General features: G+C 43.6%; 1 protein-coding gene across 1 annotated transcript in view; it reads left to right on the top strand.

Moving 5' to 3' along the window:
• The window catches only part of GLMN (glomulin, FKBP associated protein), a 45,993-nt gene that overhangs the window by 24,198 nt on the left and 6,797 nt on the right, over window positions 1–14,998 (top strand). Inside the window, exons 7-15 of the mRNA XM_044301730.1 lie at window positions 1,272–1,374; window positions 3,186–3,373; window positions 5,866–5,919; window positions 8,213–8,243; window positions 8,319–8,408; window positions 11,525–11,566; window positions 11,660–11,733; window positions 13,912–13,996; window positions 14,331–14,440. Of these exons, the coding sequence (XP_044157665.1) occupies window positions 1,272–1,374; window positions 3,186–3,373; window positions 5,866–5,919; window positions 8,213–8,243; window positions 8,319–8,408; window positions 11,525–11,566; window positions 11,660–11,733; window positions 13,912–13,996; window positions 14,331–14,440 (777 nt within the window). The remainder of the gene's footprint in view (window positions 1–1,271; window positions 1,375–3,185; window positions 3,374–5,865; window positions 5,920–8,212; window positions 8,244–8,318; window positions 8,409–11,524; window positions 11,567–11,659; window positions 11,734–13,911; window positions 13,997–14,330; window positions 14,441–14,998) is intronic.

Raw genomic sequence — 14,998 nt, 5'->3', positions numbered from 1 at the left:
GCACTGTATTAAGGAGAGGATGAATGGGGCCATTTATTGTGAGATTTTGAGCAACAACCTCCTTCCCTCAGTCAGAGCATTGAAGATGGGTCGTGGCTGGGTCTTCCAACATGACAACGTCCTGAAGCACACAGCCAGGATAACCAAGGAGTGGCTCCGTAAGAAGCATATCAAGGTTTTGGAGTGGCCTAGCCAGTCTCCAGACCTAAATCCAATAGAACATCTTTGGAGGGAGCTGAAACTCTGTGTTGCTCAGCGACAGCCCCGAAACCTGACAGATCTAGAGGAGATCTGTGTGGAGGAGCGGGCCAACATCCCGGCTGCAGTGTGTACAAACCTGGTCAAGAACTGCAGGAAACGTCTGACCTCTGTAACTGCAAACAAAGGCTTCTGTACCAAATATTAACACTGATTTTCTCAGGTGTTCAGTTACTTCTGTTCAGCAGTGCAAGACAAGTAAATTATTTTAAAAATCATACAATGTGATTTTCCCTTTTTTTTTTTTTTTGTTATTTTTTTTGTAAATTCTGTCTCTCAGAGTGGGAATGCACCTACAATGTGAATTTCAGACCCCTCCATGATTTCTAAGTGGTAGAACTTGCAAAATCGCAGGGTGTTCAAATACTTCTGTTCCTCACTATAGGTGTTGGTCCCAGCAGTGGGACGCGCACCTATCTGACAATAGGGACATATCCTAGCAATATGCGCCTAATGTCTCAGATGGGTATACCCTATTAAATTCCGGAGGGGAGCATGAGATTATTACATACCATGGCTGGCGCCCCCCTGAGCATCGGCCTACAGGGAAGTTTTCCCGGTAGGATCTATGGCTAGTCCGCCCCTGGTACAAGGAAAGCCATTAATTTCAATGGCTATGACGTAATACTATACTACTCCTGCAGTGGCCGCTGCAGGGAAATTCATGGTTAGCTGCGGCTTCCCCTGGCTGTTTGCCAGGAACTGGATCGGTGTGATCAGATGATCACCTCCAGGGCCACATTTTGAAGGGGTTGTCTGGTATAAGACCACCCCTTTAAAAGGTAGGAAAGTTGTTCATAGGAATATCAATTTAAGGGCTGTATTACACAAACAGTTTTTCTGACCAATCATTGGTCAGGTGGCCGTTAACACACACAGATCTTTTATTATGCAAACCGTCTATTGGTCTTATTGGACAGAAATTGGTGAGATAATCTGTTGGTGTGATGCAGCCCTAAGTTGAGAAGTAGCTTTCTTAATATACTGATATATTACTGCTATTGTTTTGTCAGTTGTTTCAGTTGTTTAAAGTACCCCCTGCTCAGTGCACAACTAAACACATTACCGGAGGATGAGGGTGATAATCCTTTCCATGTATTTGCTAAGGAGATTATGGTAAGCAGTATATACACCGTTTACTTCTTTTCTGTCTAATGTGTTTATTAAAGCTTCAGATTTTAAGATCAATACAGTAAATGTAATACTTCTTATTTTATGAATTTTATCTTTTTGCTTTCATGGTATTATTGTCTGCCACAGTTTATGGATTTACTGCCCTGATCTGTTTCTGTGTATTTCTAAAATCAAGGCAAAGCAATCCGGCAAATGGTAGAATACTCTGCTTTAATCTTTCTTTCTGCACTCTGTTTCCTAGGTAATTCTAATGCGTAAAATAAATGATATGCATAGCCTGATGATAAATGACTTCTGTATACTGAACTCCAGTTTAGATGATGTGAATTATTTGATGTATTTGTGCTGCAGCACAAAATAAAGCTGTGTAGAGAACAAATACGAAAAGCTATGAAGTGATTTATCCTTCAGATACAAATAATTAAAGACTCTGATATTGATCATTGACAAATTGATTATTTATACAAAAATCATGCACTTCTGCCTGGAAATGTATCATTCCACTTGTTGGATGTCCTGTAGTGCCTGCAGCCATTAATGAGGATGGGGGGGGGGGGGGGGCATAGGAGCTGAAAGCTATGGCAACTGTAGAAATTCCTTTGCCGTAAGCTCCCCCTAGTGGCAGCCGTAGCCAACCAGAATTTTATCATTGAAGTCTGTGTGAAGCATGGGATTTGTAACTCTGTGACAGAATAATGGAGCTCTGGTTCCTATAAAGATGCATCATCAACATTGTGGACCTGTTTAGATTTTTTTTAATAGTGTGTAAACTTTCACAAATGAAATTATATTGGCACTAGGGTATTTTTTATTAGAGAGCTTTAAACGTGTTCCAGAATGACTACTTATCACCTATCCACAGCATAGGGGATGTGTCTGATTAGTGGGACCCCCAATAGGGTGAAGAGAAGGTGTGTGATCTCGACCACTGTTCCATTCGGATGGGGAACACTGGACTTTTCTTGTGATCGATTAGGGTTTCAGAGGTCAGATACCCACTAGTCAGACACTTATAACCTATCCCGTGGCTCGGTGAAGGTTGTCATTCTGGGATGACCCTTTGAAGATTGCACAACTTGCCCCACACCTGTAAATCAGGTGGTCATCCCACCAGGTGGACATACAGTGCAAAATTAGAACAGAAATGTGTTTTAATATTTTCTGGAACTTGGTTTTTAAAAATAAATAAATTTTTATTTTATTTTGTTTCAGCAATCTAGGGCCTCATGCACACGACCGTATTTTGTTTCCTTGTCCGTTCCATTTTTATTTTTTTTGCTGATGGGCTGTGGACCCATTCATTTCAATGCTGTCCGCATCAGTATGTCCGTTCCGTAGCCCTGCAAAAGAAAAAATAGTGCATGTCCTATTTTTTAGTTTGCGGACAAGGATAGGCATTATTATAATGGATCCGCAAAAAAACAAAAACGGATGCAAAACACATACAATCGTGTGCATGAGGCCTAAATATCTGAGATGTCGCTATGACACGTCAGAGCTGTTATTAAACAATAGGTACGCTTTAATTGTTTACATCCAGAGGCTTAAGGCTGAGGATTTGTGACAATGTATTAGTCATGATGCGACTCTTCCATGAGCAAAGCGCTGCAGCAGAACAAATCTGTACCCTGTTTACCTAGAATCGTACATTGTAACTGTTTCGGTCAGAAGTCCTCCTCTCAAAGAAGCCTCAGGACAATATCAAAACTATTGGTTTTACTGCTTGGTGTGATTAAAGCCTTATGGGCCAGGCATAAAAGAATGCATTTTATCATTAACTCTTCCATTTTCAGGATTTCCTGCTATCTTTGGGAGAATCCCTGTCCAGGACCTTTGTGCAGCGTGTTCACTCTGCCCAGACTAAGGACGCTGAAGGCTCTGTTCCCGAGAAAGAGACCTACACGCCAGAGTCTTTGGCCTGCCTCACCTACCTCCTGTTTGTTCACCATATTGGAATGGACGGCTTCCCATTTGTGTTTGGGTAAGAACATAAATTAACAAGTAAGGCCTCATGCCCACAACCGTATTTTGGGTCCACATCAAGTTCTGCATTTTTTGCGAATTGCACACTGAACCATTCATTTCGGTAGGGCCGAAAAAAAATGCAGACAGCACACAGATGTCATCCGTGTGCTGTCCACATCAGTGTGGCCATGCCACAAATTTTAGAATATGCCCTATTCTTGTCTGTTTTGCGGAGAATAATGGCCTTTTCTATAATGGTGACCGAGGAAGGTGCGGGATGTACATGGCTGGTATCCGTATTCTGCGGCTCATTGGTTTGCAGAATACAAAATGGCAACGGCCCAGCACATGAGGCCTAAAGATTGTAAAATATTAGTCTGCTCCCCACCCTTGAGACAACGCCACCCTTGTCAGTGGTCTGTGCCTAAGGCCTCATGCACACGACCGTTTTTTTTTTTGCGGTCCGCAAAAACGGGTTCCGTAGTTCCGTGATCCATGTCAGTTTTTTCTTCCGTGGATCTTCCTTGATTTTTGGAGGATCCACGGACATGAGGGAAAAAGTCGTTTTGGTGTCCGCCTGGCCGTGCGGAGCCAAACGGATCCATCCTGTCTTACAATGCAAGTCAATAGGGACGGATCCGTTTGACGTTGACACAATATGGTGCAATTGCAAACGGATCCATCCCCCATTGACTTTCAATGTAAAGTCAGGAGTCCCTATTATGCCATCGGATCAGAGTTTTCTCCAATCCGATGGTATATTCTAACTTGAAGCGTCCCCATCACCATGGGAACGCCTCTATGTTAGAATATACCATCGGATTTGATTTAGATCGTGGAAACTCAGATCCGACAGTATATTCTAACACAGAGGCGTTCCCATAGTGATGGGGACGCTTCAAGTTAGAATATACTACGAACTGTGTACATGACTGCCCCCTGCTGCCTGGCACCACCCGATCTCTTACAGGGGGCTGTGATCTGCACAATTAACCCCTCAGGTGCCGCACCTGATGGGTTAATTGTGCGTATCATAGCCCCCTCTAAGAGATCAGGTGCTGCCAGGCAGCAGGGGGCAGACCCCCCTCCCTCCCCAGTTTTAATTTCATTGGTGGCCAGTGTGCGGCCTCCCCACCCCACCCCCCCTATCATTGGTGGCAGCGGAGAGTTCCGGTTGGAGCCCCAGTTTAATCGCTGGGGCTCCGATCGGTAACCATGGCAACCAGGACGCTACTGCAGTCCTGGTTGCCATGGTTACTTAGCAATATCAGAAGCATCATACTTACCTGCTGCGCTGTCTGTGACCGGCCGGGAGCTACCCCTACTGGTAAGTGACAGGTCTGTGCGGCGCATTGCTTAATGATCTGTCACTTACCAGTAGGAGGAGCTCCCGGCCGGTCACAGACAGCGCAGCAGGTAAGTATGATGCTTCTAATATTGCTAAGTAACCATGGCAACCAGGACTGCAGTAGCGTCCTGGTTGCCATGGTTACCGATCGGAGCCCCAGCGATTAAACTGGGACTCTGATCGGAACTCTCCACTGCCACCAATGATCGGGGAGGGGGGGGGGAGGCCGCACACTGGACACCAATGAAATTAATACAATTGAGGGAGGGGGGGGCCGCACACTGGCCACCAATGAAATTAATACAATTGAGGGAGGGGGGGGCCGCACACTGGCCACCAATGAAATTAATACAATAGAGGGAGGGGGAGGGGGGGGCCGCACACTGGCCACCAATGAAATTAATACAATAGAGGGAGGGGGGGGGGCCGCACTGGCCACCAATGAAATTAAAACTAGGGAGGGACGGGGGTCTGCCCCTGCTGCCTGGCAGCCCCTGATCTCTTAGAGGGGGCTATGAAACGCACAATTAACCCCTCAGGTGCCGCACCTGAGGGGTTAATTGTGCGGATCACAGCCCCCTGTAAGAGATCGGGTGCTGCCAGGCAGCAGGGGGCAGTCATGTACACAGTTCGTAGTATATTCTAACTTGCAGCGTCCCCATCACCATGGGAACGCCTCTGTGTTAGAATATACTGTCGGATCTGAGTTTTCACGAAGTGAAAACTTAGATCTGAAAAAGCTTTTATGCAGACGGATCTTCGGATCCGTCTGTATGAAAGTAGCCAAAGGACACGGACACGGATGACAATCTTGTGTGCATCCGTGTTTTTTCACTGACCCATTGACTTGAATGGGTCCGTGAACCGTTGTCCGTCAAAAAAATAGGACAGGTCATATTTTTTTTGACGGACAGGAAACACTGATTCGGACAACTGTGCATTTTCCGAATTGTCAACGAACCCATTGAAAGTCAATGGGTCCGCAGAAAATCACGGAAAACGGAACAACTGACACGGATGCACACAACGGTCGTGTGCATGAGGCCTAATATTGCATTTGAGCCCCAGGTGTTTGTATGACAATGAATAAAGGTGTCCAGTGTCTCAGATTTAGATAGTTGAGTGGAAAAAGGACTAAAATATAATTTGTATTTTCTTAGGCCAACATTTGTGGTAAAGTCTAACATGGAACATGTGGATGTGCTCTTAAAAAGGTAAGAACGTAAGAGAGTCAAAGGTGTATCCACAGCCAAATAAGGGAAGGGGTCACATCATCATTATTTTTTCGTTCTTTCTTGATCTGTCATAAGAACAGAAAAATAATGGAAAAAATAAAGAAAAACTGATCCTGTTCATCCGTTTCGTTTGAGCCATTTTTGTCTGAGATCCATTTTTTGAGGCGGGAAAAAAGTTCTGCATGCAGGACTTCCGTTTTTGTAGACAGAAAAAAAAAAAAAAAGTCCTGCATGCAGAACTTTTTTTCCGCCTCAAAAAATGGATCTCAGACGAAAATGGCTCAAACGAAACGGATGAACAGGAATTCTTTATTTATTTTTTTGTCTACAAAAACGGATCTCAGGTGGAAACGGCTCTTACAGATGCCAAATGTGCATAACTGATGCACAGGATCTCTTTTTTTTTTTCTGTTCTTCTGACAGATCAGAAAAACTGAAAAATAACGGTGATGTGAAATAGCCCATGCCCTTAGCTATTTTCTGAACTCCCATAGCAATGAATGGAGAGAGACATGCATGCACTGCCACCTCTCCATTCACTGTGGCTGTAAGACGCAGTCCTGTTCTTGGGATAGTTGGAGGGTCTAGCAGAGGTGGAACCAGTATCAGTATCTGACAGTTATGGCATGTTCTGTGGACATGTCCCAGATGGGACTACCCCTTTAACTGCCTTTATCACTTCTATGAATAGAGGTGTTCAATTCAGGGCAGCTGCGGCAGAAATGTATGGCCAGACGCAGCTTCCTTCTCTGGTAATAGCTCATCATCAGGGGTTAAAGAACGCCGATCACTAAGCTTCTATTTCAAAAGGGGATGTACCCTGAAAGTTCTGCAACTTTCTAATATACTTTATATTTAAAGGATAACTGTCACACTTAGACCCTAATTTCAATTTTCATATATGTAGTTACTAATAACATGATATTCCAGAATCGGTTACTATTAGACTGACTTACCCCATATTTAATAAGATTCAGCCCTTAGCAACCAGTCTGCACAAAACTGCAATTTCACTATTCAGTTAAGATGGCCGCCACTGCCCTCACCCTGAGGCTATTCCCCCCTGCCCTCACTAGCCAGTAACAATAGCCCCCCAAAAGTGTCAGTAACCAGAGCCCTCCCCCTAAAGGGTTAATCTCCTGCAGCACAAAGGGGTCCTCTTACCACACGTTGCTTTCATTTATACACTGAGCAGACAGCAGATCTCCCTTCCCTGGTCTGCGCTGCTTCCACTCTGCATTCTCCCAGTCTGCTGAGTGAGGGAGCGTCTGCCAAGCGCAGGGACAGGGAGAAGTGCACACAGCCCAGGCACTGTTATCAGCTGCTGGGGAGGACCTGGCTCTAATCATTTACTTACAGTCCCTGGCTGTCTGTAATCGGACCTTGCACGCTGCGTGCTTCTGCGTCCTCCGTCCTTCAACACATAGACAGACCTGCATAGCAACCCTATTTTAAGCACAGATAAAAATAGGCAGTACAGGGAACAAAACTGTGGAATTAAGGGGTAATTAAATACACAGTGAAAAGTTGAAATAGGGCCACCAAGGAGATATTAATCACCACAATCCAGTATAATCACCACAATCCAGTACTCAAAAAATATACGACAGTTATACTTTAAACATGATCTCTTTGTAGGCTTGGTACCATATGTTCACACTACTTTAAAGGGGCTCTTCTCTTTATTTATTCGTAAGGTCCCTTGACAATAAGCAGATCACCAAGTGTCCCCCAGCACAGGAGTTAAAGGAGTTGTCCAGGATTGTTCCACCTCTGGGACCCGCACTTATCAGACAATGGGGTCATATTCTAGCGATAGGCCCCCATTGTCTGAGATTGGAATAGGCTGGGTTTACACGTGTCTGATTAGCAGTGGATTTGCTGTTGCAGATTTTTGTGCAGCAAACCCGCAGTGTTGTACAGAACCAGCAAAGTGGATGACAATTTTAGAATTCTCCTCCACATGTTGTGTGTAAAAAAAATATAAAAAAATAAAAACTGCAGAAAAGCTGTGATGTTGCGGTCAATTTATGCTGTGGATTTCATTGCGGATTTCACCCTTTCCAATGCAAAGACTGAAACTGCGTCAAATGTGCAGCTTTTCTGCAACAAAATCCGCAGCTTGTGTATGCACCCTTAGTGATTGATCACTTCCAGTTGCTATTACAGGATTTGAGATGTGGTGTCATTCAGTTTTAATCAGTAGGAAATAGGATTTTAGATTGGGAATTTTGCATAACTCGCCATTTTGTTTTTAAACCTTCATTTTCAGAACCGAAGAGTCAGTGTTGTCTAAAGGGCTGGTAAGTGAACTTTACAACATGTAAAATGGCTAACTGGTCCACAGATATTTCATCTGAAACTTTGTCTGTTGTCAGGATTTACTGGAGCACAGTTTATTAAGAGTGGATAATGACAGTCTTCCTGAGGACGTATTCGATGTCACCGCAGTCCACCAGGTGCTACAGGTGAGTGGACTCTTAGGATAATGTGTGTTAGCAATAAAATTTATTAAGACTCGTACACACTTTTGGTCTCAAACTAAATTTAAAAAGGCCATGTTTTTTAGCACCTTTTTACAGCAAAAAAGCTAGATGCTAGGCCTCATGCACACGGCCGTGGCGGTATTGCGGTCCACAAACATTAGGTCCGCAATATGCGGGCTCCGGCCGTGTGCTCCCCGCATCACGGATGCGGACCCATTCACTTGAATGGGTCCGCAATCTGGAGCTGTGGTACGGAAGCACTTACGGAGTGCTTCCGTGGTGTTTCTGTCTGTGGCTCCGCACCACAAAAAAAATAGAACATGTTCTAATTTTTTTGCGGTGCAGACAGATCACTGACCCATTTAAGTTGAATGGGTCTCGATCCAGCCCGGCCACCGCACGGACGTTGCCCGTGCATTGGGGACCGCAAATTGCGATCCCCAATGCACGGAACGGCCGTGTGCATGAGGCCTTAGGCTAGATTCACATCACATTTTTGCATGTACAAAAAACGTGTACGTTAACGGATGCCTCATACTGATGATATACAGTGGCATCCGTTCACCATAGTTCACCGCATTCCATTGTAAAAAAAAAAAAAAAAAAGTATACATTAATGTATACATTTTTCTTATTATTTTTTTTTTTTTTTACCAGACTGAAGGATATAAAGGCTTTTGTATCTTTTTTTTTTTTTTTTTTTTCTCAAATGTGTATGTTAAATGGATGGAAAAAACGTGATGTGAACCCACCCTTACATACTGGCCAAATGATGTTTTTGCAAATTTCAGCGTGCTTTGGGTGTGGCGCTTTTTTTTTTTCACGAGTTTTCCAATAGAAATCGGTATACGGGGGGAAAAAAACAAAATGTATGAATAAAATAGAACGCATAAAATTTTCATCAGCAGCCTAAACAACTTTTACTTTGCACTGCATCTAATCTTATTCTATGAATTCCCATTGTCTGTACAGTCCAGTTCACTTTTAAGGCCTCTTTCACACCAGCGTGTGTTCAGGGAAGAACTGATGGTTAAACATGCAAATTCAATTTTTTTTTTTTTTTTTTTTTGGTCTGTGATTGCATTTAGTGTGTGCGTTTTTTTCCGTCTGGATTGGATGTGTTTTTCACTCGCATAAAGAAAAATTTAAGAATAATCTACATCTCCTAGCAGCCATCAGTGAAAAACGCAGAATATAGAACATGCTGCAATTTTTCCTGAACACAAAAATGTGTGGAGAAACGCAGACCCATTAAAATGAATGGGTCAGGATTCAGTCCGGATGCTATGCGTTTGCTTCACACATCACACCTGGACAGAAATCACAATCGTGTAAAAGAGGCCTAAGATGACTCGACTCGTTAGCTGAAATATCTAAGTAAGGGCCCCGTCTCCGTGCTGCGGACCGCAAATAGCTTTCCACAATGCACGGGCACCGCCCCTGTGCTGCGATCCACAAGCTCCAGCAAAAGGTAGGATATATCTTATCTTTTGCAGTACGGAGGCAGGGACCCAAATGCCCACGGAAGCGCTTTAGAGTGTTTCTGTGCACGTCCAGTCCGTGCCTCCACTCCGCAAAAGATAGGACATGTCCTATCTTGCTGATCGCGGACCCATTCAAGTCAATGGGTTCACAGACACAGCATGGAGTGCACACGGCCAGTGTCCATATAGTGCAGACCCGCCGTTTGCAGTCCGTTCGTGTGCATGAGCCCTAATACTTGCAACGCAGGAGCACATTTTCTTTCAACTTACATTGTAATGTTCCTCTATTGTGCCTAGTGGACATGTGTGACAAAATTCCTGTGGTTATTAGGGTGTATCCCTTTGTGGTTACTGATTGGAAATTGTCAGCTTTTGTAGGGACCATGCCCCATTGACCAAGGGAATGATAACATCAGGGGCGTAGCTATAGAAGGTGCAGAGGTAGCAGTCGATATCGGCCCCAGGAGCCTGAGGGGCCCAAAGACCCTTATACCACATAAGAAGACACCGGTATTATAAAAATTGCATGCAGGTGAAGTTACACCTCTGGCTGGAGGGAAGAGGTTGGGTCAATGCCATGGGGGGGGACCGTTTCAATTTTTGTCTTGGGCAGCACAAAGGCAATGTGCTTTCCTGCCCCTGGCCACAAAGCATTGAGAGGAGGGGGGCCCAAGCTGAACTCTTGCACCAGGGCCTATGAGCCTTTAGCTGCGCCCCTGGGTAACACCCAATTGTCAATTTCTTCATACATTTTCAGGAAGAATGGCACAACTCAAGATGCTTCGGCTTTGCTATTTCACTTAAACAGACCTGTTGGGAGAGGTGACAGGTCGCCTATCGCTTGCCACATTAATATGCTGCTCCTTTATCACTGACCGAAGGCTTAAACATAATTGTTACAGTGTCATAAAACATTTTTCTGTATGGTCAGTGAATGTGTTTTTGTAATGTAGTTTTGTTAACTTTCATTACCAAATGCAATGTAAAGTTTTTCATTAGCAACACTAAGTGTTGCTAAGGAAATTTTGTCTTCAGCGCCTACAGAATGTTGTAAATTACTGCATGTAAACTGCGGAGGCGATCAGCGCTGGCAGCAAATAAAATATGTAGGGAGACTTGTAAAATCTTTTTTTTTTTTGAACGGTGCATAACAGATGTAATGAGGCTGGGGCAAGGGAAGAAGGGGCAGGCTGAGAAGCCTGACTCCATATCTTACAGAGAGCCATCCTTGGCTACGCTCATTTGTAGGGATGCTAAGGAAATACTTTATTTGCTGTTTTCTAATAAGAATTAACATAATTCCCTAATAAAGTATATTATAAATACTCTCACTGTGCCTACACATAAAAAATAAATAAAAAATTATGATCTACTATAGAAACACTTCATACCTATTATTATATTAATTATACTATTATATATAATTCGTTTTGCGTGTATAGAAGGTTTATATTTATTACTATAATTTACTGCCCAGAGCCTTTTCACTCTTCTGCGTGGCAGTGCATTATATACTAATGATATAGCGGTGTATATTGTATGGGATTTTCAGTGTATGTGATTAATCTTCTATCTGTAAATGGAGGTGGCTCATCATTTTCTCTTTACATGCAGGATTTAGTGAAGGTCATGACCCTGTGTCCTATTGAACATCTGGTAAGGCAGACTTGCTGACTTATGGAATCGCTAAAACGACTGCATTGTAAGATTACGGAGTCATTATCTCTCTGGTGAATCTCGCTTTTATAGAGAAAGAAGAGTCTGGCAATGCTACAGTTAGTGATTGACAAGTTTTGTGTAGAAGGAAAATACAAGTTGTTCAGGTAAGAACATAGACCAACTCCTATAAAAACTATAGGGGTCATTTACTAACCCTGAAATACGCCTATGTTAGCCGTATTTCTGGCGCATATTGCGGCCCAAAGTTCTGTTGCACCGCAATGTGCGACTTCTCCCGGCTCACACCAGGTCTAAAAAAGTGGGCGGGGAAAGGGACAGGCTGGCAGGTCCGTCTCATTCATCATTTCCTACTCCTGATTTAGGTGTAAAAAATGGTCTAAATGTAACAGCTAGGAAGCTGTCTTGCATTTAGAAGCGGTGGTGGATCTGCTGAAGTTATGTAGAGGCCGGTGCCTCTACATTTCGGCGGATCCACCGCCAGCTATGGGGTATATTAATTATTGACCGCCTATGCCTTGTCGTGTTATTTCTTGTCGTTAGCACTAACTTCACTCAAATGATGCATAGTATACCAAAGCCTGTCAATGTTTATTCACACACATCTGGAAATCTTTCTGGAGGTTCTCTAAAGTGGATGTATGCTAAATGGACAATGTATTAGGACACACCTCTTCAGTGGTTTGATTCGGTCCCATTGCCACAGATGTATAAAATCCAGCCCTCTATCCATGCAGTCTGCCTTTACAAACCTTTTGTGAAAGATACATCAGTTACATTGTGGTCCAGTAATGGGATGCCACCCCTGCAACAAGTCAGTTTGTGAATTATTTTTTTCCCTCCTAGATATTTCACAATGGAATGTAGTGGTATTACTGCATGTGTGGTAAGTGGAAACATGTAGGAACCACAGCAACTCAGTCATGAAGTGGAGACCACATAAGTTTACAGAGCAAGGTCGCTGAGTGTTGAGGCACATAAGTCACCAACCTACTGCTGACTCAATGACTGCAGAGCTCCAAACCTTCTCTGCCGTGAACATCATCACAAAAACTGTGCACTGGGAGCACATGGCATGGTTTTCCTTGGTTGAGAAGCTCCATGCAAGACTAACATCACGAAGCACAATGCCAAGTTTCGGATTGAGTGAAGCATGCCACGCTTGACCATGAAGCAGTGGAAATGTTCTGTGGAATGATGGATCATGCTTCTTATCTGGCAGTCTGATAGACAAGTCTGGATTTGGTGAATGGCAGGAGAACGTTATCAGCCTGACTGCATTGTGCCAACTGTAAAGTTTGGTGGAACAGGGATAATGCTATGGTTGCTTTTCATGATGGGGTGGGGCTAGACCTCTTGGCTTCAGTGAAGGGAAATCTTAATTTTGCATAATTCCATGCTTTCAATTTTGTGGGAACAGTTTGTGGAAGGCCCTTTTCTGTTCAAGCATGACTCTGCTCCAGTCCACAAAGCAAGGTCCATAAAGTCATGGTTGGGTGAGTTTGCTGTGGAAAAACTCTACTGACCCACACAGAGCCCTGACCTCATCCACATCCAACACCTTTGGTTTGAACTAAAATGAAGATTACGAGCCAGGCTGTCTTATCCAGCATCAATGTCTGACCTCGCAAATGCTCTTCTGGATGAGTGTGCAAAAATTCCCACGGACACCTTCTGAAAACCATGTAGAAAACCTTCCCAGAGGATGGCAACTAACTCCATATTAATGCTTATGGATTCAGAATGGGATGTCCTAAAAGCTCCTATAGGTCTAATGTGTAGGTGTCCCAATACTTTTGTCCATATACATGTATGCTTAATTACTTTACCTGAGATTTGTGTAAAAAACCATGGTTTGCCCTTAATAGCCAGATGGCCAACCGTATTCATGTCTTATTGGACTTTAAGGGGTTGCGACACGTTTTAGGTTATTTCCCTGTCCACAGGATAGGGAATAACTAGCTGATTGCTGGGGGTCTGGCCGCTGGGACCCCCACTGATCACAAGAATGCGGGTTCCGTTCTAACGTCCTGATAGAGTGGCAGGTCGTGCATGCACACTGCAGCTCCATTCATTCTCTATAGGAGATAACCGAGTGGTATATGTCACTGCTCAGAGAGGTTGGGGAGCACTCCACTCATGGACGCACTGGACCCTCTACTCTTATTCATTAATAGCTACTATGAACCAAAAGGTAATATTTTTTTGTGCCAGTTGGGCTAAGGCAGCATAGTATGATCAACCACCCACTATCATATTGCTTGTTATACATGAAGACTGTGTCCGGAGCTGATTCTCTTCATAATGTGCTATTTTCTGTTCAGATGTCTGTTGAAGATAAGCAGTCACTCCGGAGTGGAGGGTTACATCATACACAACATCAAGAATCAGATAGACTTTGCTCTAAAGGTGAGATGAATCTGACTGCGCTGTGGTCCGAGTATGCATGTCATTAAAACCCGAGACGTATTAATATACAAATAATGTATCATACCTGTAGTATAAAAGGCTCCAGGGCCTGTCCACTAATCTGCATGCCTCACTAAAGATACTGAAATATGTTTTATAACTGATGAAACATTTCTCTGTAATTATTCTGAATTTCTTTAGAACTAGCACATCTGAGTTGCTTGGATGGTTAATTACATGAGTTTTTACTCTTACTGATCTTGTGAAGTGAGGATGGCATCATCTAAAATAAAATAATCACGTTTTTACGCTTTTTTGGATGAAAATGTATCAGACAGACTCCCAAAACAGGTGGTTCCTAGGCAGTCGACTCAGTCCGCTTCTGCACTCGGCACTTTCACTTCCAGAAGGAGCAGAAACAGATCTTCTTCAGTCCTCTGATAGGTGAGAAATGTGCAGTGATGAATTTATGAGCCGAGTTCAGGAATTCATATTCTCCAATACTGTCTCATAATAATTGTAGTTACTACCTGCATGATAGGAATGGAGATGCATACACGGCTCTCCTCTATTCACGTATATAGAAGTTCCGAAAACAGACGACAAAGCTTTTTGCTAAAACTCCTATAGAAATAAATGAAACGTGCCATGCCCTCCCCTTGATTGACAGGGTAGACATCAAACATGGTGAGGGCAGAAGAAGCAGATACAGTCACGCTTCTCATGTGTGTTACAAAACAGAGTGGAGGCACCAACTGGTGTGAGGACAGTACACGTAGCAGGAGGGTCAGGGGCTGGGCCACCCTACTGAGAGAGGTTGTGCAAAGCAATACACAATACTAGTAGTGAGTGGAGGGTCTCCCGGCCAGGAGACCAGTCAGGCTATTGCGTTCCATGGTCGGGAAAAGCCAGAGTAATCCGGAATAGTAAGTACCACAGTACCGAGATTGCTCTGCACGGGTAACGCCGTATAAAAGGGTTTTTATTAAAACAATAAAAAGC

Source organism: Bufo gargarizans, chromosome 7 (genome assembly GCF_014858855.1).
Source record: "Bufo gargarizans isolate SCDJY-AF-19 chromosome 7, ASM1485885v1, whole genome shotgun sequence".
Classification (NCBI taxonomy): Eukaryota; Metazoa; Chordata; class Amphibia; order Anura; family Bufonidae; genus Bufo; species Bufo gargarizans.
Note: the sequence above shows the minus strand (reverse complement) of the source record. Positions and strands in the feature narration are given on the sequence as shown.